The sequence below is a fragment of the Triticum aestivum genome, chromosome 3D (genome assembly GCF_018294505.1).
Source record: "Triticum aestivum cultivar Chinese Spring chromosome 3D, IWGSC CS RefSeq v2.1, whole genome shotgun sequence".
NCBI lineage: Eukaryota > Viridiplantae > Streptophyta > Magnoliopsida > Poales > Poaceae > Triticum > Triticum aestivum.
In genome coordinates this window covers 464951933-464958939 of record NC_057802.1, presented here as the reverse complement: position 1 = coordinate 464958939, position 7007 = coordinate 464951933, and the positions used below count along the sequence as shown (strand labels likewise).

Sequence of the window (7007 nt, the reverse complement as noted above, 5' to 3'; positions counted from 1 at the left end):
AAGGCCTTCGGGGACCTTTAGTCGCGGTTGGCCAGGCCAACCGGGACTAAAGCCCCTCCCGTCCGCCAGCTGTCGACCGAGCGCGCTGGGCCCAGATAGTTGGTCGCGGGTCTCCTCCCGAACCGCGACTAAAGACCCCTTTTGTCGCGGTTCGATTATTTTGGGGACTAATGAGGCGTATGGAAGCCTCTTTTTCTACTAGTGGCTACTGCTCGTCGTACCCTCTAATCTCCCACCAGCTTCGAGATCGTGAGACTCCATTGAAAGGGCGAGCTTTCTCCAACCAGAAATTCAACATTCCTAAGCCCCGATCTGAGCTTCTCTCATGGCTGATCACACCCCACCCCTTGCCCCGTCCTCCATCGACGATGACGACTTGCTTTCCAGGTGCTCAAGACGACGAATGGCGTTGCTTACCTCCTTGCGCTAGCTGGAGAGGAGGAAGGAGAACTCGTGGCCCTTGCTAGCGATGGAGAGGACACATGCCTAAGCTCACAGAGTGAGAGGGAGTGGAATGGGGAGGGAGAACCAACTAGAGCGTCGCTGATGTTTTCGAAGCGGAGGCGCCACTCTTTCGTCTCGCTCCGCTAGTCAACCGAGATACCGGTTGCAGTCGGCAAGTGCGGTAGGGAACGAACGAATTCGCGAAGGTGTTGCCATGTTGTCCTTGCATCAAGATTCGCGCGCGGACGCACCGGACATCGCTTGCGTTCGCTCAAAAAATGTTGTGAGCTGACATCAGTTGTATAGCATTTCAAATTAATTTTGGTTTAATATACCGCTCAAACTATGCTTTGTATTTTGTTTGTTTGTTTATTTTGCAAGTGATTTGGAGTCAGATCGGACAACACCACGAATAATTGGGTGTAAAAAACATAAATTATGTTCAAATAATATCCACAGTAGCATTTCAGTCTGACTTGATTACATTTTAATATAATACTTGCAGTGATATACGTAAATAATTTGGTGAGGAGATAGAAGCCAAACATGATGACTCGTACTAGCTTTTGAGTTTCCATGTTCGTGGCACTGAAGGTACAATCAATAGTATTGAGGCCAAGAAGATATCATTGAGCTATGAAGTGTTCACTCCTATCACTAGCGAAACCGCATTCATCCTCCAAAAGCAGAAGTAAAAGAATCTACCAGATATTCATTTCACCAAGAAACACTGAACATTCGCCACAGAGAAATGCATGGGACACCTCAAATCAACCAAACAGTTTCTCGACAAACAATTGCCAGATTGGACAGTAAAAACAACCTCTATTTATTATTATTACTATTACAAAGAGAAGAACAAACTAGACACCCCTTCCAATGAGACCCTTATTCAGCTATGAGTTACTAGCTCTATGGTTTAAATCTTTCTACAGTTGGGCTTCTTCTATAGCTGAACTCCTATCTGTTAAGTATACAAGCTGCAACGAGCAAAGTAAAATCTTCTATAGAGCCACCATCAAACCAAATTTAAAGACCGTGTTTGTACACCCATTGTTAAGAGAGATGGCAGGGTGGGCATGCATTGGCCCTTCTCTGTTCAGTCCTTCGATCCGATTGCGCAAGTCGTTTTCCTCCAAGAGCTGTGTTTGATATGCGTTTTGGTTTGATTGGACATACACCAGAGCCGATCACATCGGCGAGCTCTCAAGGTCTTTCTGCTCTACTGTCATACTTCATCAGATTGGCATCAGCTCCTACAGGACAAGGGAGAAAATCAATTATGCACATGTTTGATGATCAGCATAAAACCAAGTGAATACTGCATCAAAGAAAACGCATTACATGAGTGCAATATTAAATATATCTGCGGTGGTATACCTGCACAATGTAGGATTAGGTTACATCCATGTTTGTTGTATACGCTATGTTCTTGGTTGAAGTTTCCAGCTGGGTAACATGCCCGTTAAGTTCCTTTTCCTTCATTATTGAGGCTTCACTCAAACTATGTGTGCTTTGAGAATTCTGGTGAGGTGAGTTCAGGACCTCAGAACCACAAGTACCCAATCCATTTGATGAAAAATCTAGTTGTTTCTCAACAGATTTTGTGAGACACATTCTCTTTGCCCTTATCCGGTATGGAGGTGAAACATCAAAGCCCCTGGCAGAACTCGGTAGCCCATCAAGAGAACCCAGTGACAGAAAGGAAGCAGTTCTAAATGACTCTGGGGTGTCTGTAGTAGGGCGCTTCCCAGCAGGGGTGTAAAAGCTATCAGTGTTCGGTTCACCAAACTTCAAATCACTAGCAGGTGTCGGTCTTTCTCGTTTTCTTCTTCTTAATATTGAAGGGGTGACTGGGAAGCTGTCAGCAGCAATCTTCAATATTGAATCAACACTTAACTGGACTGACATTGTTCCCTTCGTTGGCGTCGTGCAACCATTGGGGGATAGTGCTCCATTCCTGCAATGCTCAGATGTCTGATGCCCGGTTTGATGTTCAGAAATGAGTGAGGAACTGGCAGGGGCTACATCATTCATGTTAGGAATCTGGTAACAAAGAGGACCAAGGCTAGACTGTGCGTCATTCTTCAAAGATGATTCTTCACCTTTAGCTGGTACAGCTTCTAGCTGAGTGCTATCAGGTTCCCCCACGGTATCAAGTGTGGAATCAACCTTGAGTCCCTTTTCATGAACAGAAATAATTTCCAAACCCTTGTCACGAACAGAATCACTTTCTAGACCTTGTGCCGCTGAAGTAACAGCAGAGCCATTGACCACCGATGACACTTCATATGAAGTTGGTGGCTGCACAGTTGGTAAAAAAGAAATGGATAGGAACCCTGAGCGGTCCTTGGCATGAGCCAGTTTGTATGACTGTAGATGTGAGCTAAAATTAGAATGATGAGCTATTTCAGGCAGGTGTTTTGAAGTGATGCCGGGCACTGTGTTTAGATCAAGATGGCCCTCAGAAGCCACCGGCTTCTGTTTATCATTGAAGTCATCATGACCAACTAGTCTTGGAATTGCCAAAATATTTCTGGTGCCATAGACATCTAACTTCTTTCTCAAAGAACTATTCCAATGATTCTTTATAGAATTATCAGTCCTGGAAAGAGCAACATACTATCAGCACGAATACATTATCTTGTGAAGTGAACAAGGAAAACTAAGGTGAACAGGGTGCAGACAGTAAAGACACAACTCATACTTACAAGGAAACAATCAAGAGTTGATGACCATAAAAAAAAAGCTTTGCACAGTTATAAACAGAGAATCAAAAACAAACTAACTAAATAAGTGTGCATTATGAGTAATACGCGTGCTTACAGATTTATCATCATTCAGCTCCAGAAGCCTGTAGTTAGTTTTTGGAGAATTCAATTATTTATTCAAATTTGGCAGATCCATTCCATTTATGATAATCTTGTAAATGCAATTCTGTTTATCAGAACCAACAGTAGAGGGTTTAAAAGAATTATTTATTCAGGTTTATTCGCAGATAATCAACAATAGAGGTTTGGGTGGTGGTTGGCCAGGGCCACATTTATATTGTGCATCTTTATTAAAAAGAAAATCCAATGGTTAAAAAGTTCAACATAACGAGTTAACGGAAAAAACTACAAATGGCCCGTGTTATTTTACATCATGGCAGGTCTAGTAAAATGGGTGAAATTGAATAATTAAAGTCATGAGATAGCATAGTTTGTTAGCAGCAACTCGATGCCATTTCAACATCATGCCGCTAGGTTTATGCAGAAAAATTCCAATAGGATGTAAGCTGTTTGGCAGTACCTTCCAGGAAGAACTTTTGCTATTTCGGCCCATTTATTCCCATATTCCCGATGGGCGTTAATCAGTGCCTGTTCCTCCTCAGCAGTCCAAGCATCTTTCCGTATGTCTGGATTCAGATGATTGTGCCACCTAAGATGTTTTGTATGAATTCAAAATCAGCTTCATATTTACCAATCAGCTCTTTATGTAACCAGTATGTTTCTGAATTAGCAAACTTCCCCCCGTTTGTCTTGCACAAAGGGGGGAATGCATTTCAGCAAACCATATAAAAAATAAAACAATCAAAAGAATACCTCTCTCGACATTGCTTGCCTATACGTCCAGGTAGTGACCTTGCAATGACGGACCATTTTGTTGGTCCATACTTCTTTACAAGATCAATAATTTTATCATCTTCCTGTAGAAAAAATATCATAAATATGTAAATATAACGATAAATGTGCAAAAGCTTTTTTTTTTAAGCAAAGTCAGGAGTGCAGAGACAAACCTCTTGAGTCCAAGGACCTTTGATGAGTTCAGGGTTAAGAACCTTCTGCCATCGATGTAAACATTGTACCTCTGTCCTATCCGGAAAGAATTCAGCTGCGTTGGTAGATAATGACGCAATAAGTGAGCTCACCACACTTGCATATACAGAACAACGTCCAAAGAAGTATGGCATTACTATATTACTACATAACTAAATGTGGGATATATGCATTCATAAAGTAACCATTACCAGCCCTGAGATAAATATCATGCTTCAGCATTAAACAACTGGTCGAACGAACTATAACCAGTAACTACTCTTAATTTCTGCTATCCCTTTTTCCTCAAATGATGCTGCAAATATGTACGATGCAACAGGGCCCCACACCAGTGGAAAAAGTCATTTAACAGTTTAGCCCCTTTTTGAGGTATTATACAGAATGGACAATGTAAAAACTTATTTCAAAGTCTATCATGTTTGGTACAACGTCATACTGCAAATGACAGCAAATATAGATAGCAGTTTACAAATGCAAGGAGACCTGAGCATATGAGTTGGTACAGAGCAAAGAAGAGGCAAACCTATTTTCTTCCAGCTTCTACCATTGAAAGTTTCAACTGCCTTCCGCAATGTTTCATCCTGTTATCATTTGTTGATGCCAAATTAGCAGCAATCCACATGTGTGTTGGAATCAAACAGTAAAAATACTTTTCAATAGGAAAAAAGGAGAAATTTCTTGCGATATAAAAATCTAGTCTTCCAATAGCAAGACCAAGAATGACAGACATGGCAAATTGATTGAGAAAATTACGCACTGGATGATTACAGCTGACTTTTTTTGCACTGGATAGATAAATTAGATATACAAACCAAACTATATAATATTGTACATTGGCATATATACATTATGAATACCGGACTATGAATATGGTTTTGCGTTGCATGTAATAGACTGGTCTTGGTAACAGAGAAAGTGAGATAGTTACCTCTTGTGATGTCCAGCCACCCTTCGCTCTCCTTATAGGCCCACTTGTTCGCCTAATATAAGTAAGTTTTTGTCAGCAAAATTAAGGTGAAATATTGTCAGTTCAAGGTAATAAGGAACACCATACCAGTCCAAGAAGATGGATATGAAGCACAATCTACAGATATACACTAGCATACAATAACAACAAAAATGTGGTTTTTGCAGAAGAGGACTACATAAGAAAGCCGTGTAGTGTGCACCTGAAACAGGGACGCTAACTAATGTACTGCTAGTCCTACCATCTGAATCGCCCCTGTGGGGCCTTTTATCTTTATAAATTTGCAGGTATTTAAGTCTCATGAACAATATGCTCATATAAATTTCCCATAGATGAACACTCGCATCCTACCTGGAACCTTAAAGATGCCAGGATCCTGAATATTCTGGTTGAGATATACCCAGTAAAGTCTGGCATACAAGTATCATGGGAACCAGTTTTTGATGCCTGAGTGATCCAGGGCAGCAGATTTTGTGATCCAGTGTCACCACAAACAACAAAAATGAATGCCCTCAGCTATGAACACGTATCATTAAATTCATACCAAAAGCTAGGAAGCTTTATCACAATCCCCATATAAGAAACTACATAGCAGTACTCAATCATGGAAACTGTTCCAGAGCACATTTCAATCAATAAAGATTTACAATACAAGAAATTGCTTAGCAATATAGGCACACCATAGATGAAGCATTTCAAAATGGGACAGAAGCGTATTAGTTACTGCGTCTACTAAAGCCATGAAGCTAGTAAAGCAAAAAAAAAAGCTTCACTCTTATCTTGTTGAAACAACTGCCGCCTAAGCACAACTAATCGGTATCTCCAGTTACACAAGCCGGGGATACTAATACTAAAACTACTAAAAGTCTAAAACCTCAGCAACCATGACAAAACCCAAATAAACCTTCCCATCAAGATAACAAATATTGCACGGCGCCACAACCATGGTTAAACTAACTCCGCACTCAAAGCAGGCATCTTTTGCAAGCTGCATCGATCTACACAAAGTCACAAACTAAACTAAGCCAAGCAAATCAAATGGCTGAACCTTTAATAACAAGAGCATGCCAAAGAAGAACATGTTTAACACGGAATTCACCACTACAACATGCTTAAACCATGCTTGAAACTCTGGATGAAAACAGTATGTTGATATAGTAGTTCATGGAACCTTTAAGAACCCAGAATGCCTCGAGAACCTAACGGATTGCCCCGAAGAATCTATCTTTTCACACAAACAGCCACAAATACCACTCCTGTGCCATTCCTTGACCAAGAAAATCCGCCTTTTCGCAGAATTACAGCCAAAGCGCTCACCAAGCCAGGCAATTGTCGCTGATAGAGCCACAACCCGCAACCAAATCCACAAAAAGGGTCAAATTCTCTCACCCCCAACACCCACCAGGCCAGGACCACGACCCGAGCAAGCATCATCCGACCCAGGTAAAGCTAACGGTAACCCAACCGACCGGCCCAGATCCCTCCCGTCGTCGGGCCAATCAAGCGCACGCAGCAAAGAGATAGCTTCCTCACCTGAGACCGGAGATGGAATTCACCGAGCCGGACACGGGCGGCGACATCCGCGCGGGCCCACCGGCACCGCCATAGCTGCTGCCCTCGGACACCGACTCGCTCGACGCGGCGAGGGGCTGCCGGTTCTCCACGCAGCCCTCGTGCTCCGCCTCCTCCGCCATGGCCCCCATCTACCGTCCCCTCATCACCAGGAGAACCTACCAGCAACAGGGCGAAATCACCACAAGAAAGAAGAGAGAAGTTCA

At 42.4% G+C, this 7007-nt stretch overlaps 1 protein-coding gene across 1 annotated transcript in view; it reads right to left on the bottom strand.

Moving 5' to 3' along the window:
* Nucleotides 1-1209: 1209 nt before the first annotated feature.
* Nucleotides 1210-7007, bottom strand: part of LOC123079711 (transcription factor MYB3R-2) — a 6312-nt gene continuing 514 nt past the window's right edge. Inside the window, exons 2-9 of the mRNA XM_044502509.1 lie at nucleotides 6763-6959; nucleotides 5191-5242; nucleotides 4786-4843; nucleotides 4223-4317; nucleotides 4029-4132; nucleotides 3736-3864; nucleotides 1825-3049; nucleotides 1210-1700 (exon numbers count right to left, since the gene is read on the bottom strand). Of these exons, the coding sequence (XP_044358444.1) occupies nucleotides 1840-3049; nucleotides 3736-3864; nucleotides 4029-4132; nucleotides 4223-4317; nucleotides 4786-4843; nucleotides 5191-5242; nucleotides 6763-6932 (1818 nt within the window). The 5' untranslated portion in view covers nucleotides 6933-6959 and the 3' untranslated portion in view covers nucleotides 1210-1700; nucleotides 1825-1839. The remainder of the gene's footprint in view (nucleotides 1701-1824; nucleotides 3050-3735; nucleotides 3865-4028; nucleotides 4133-4222; nucleotides 4318-4785; nucleotides 4844-5190; nucleotides 5243-6762; nucleotides 6960-7007) is intronic.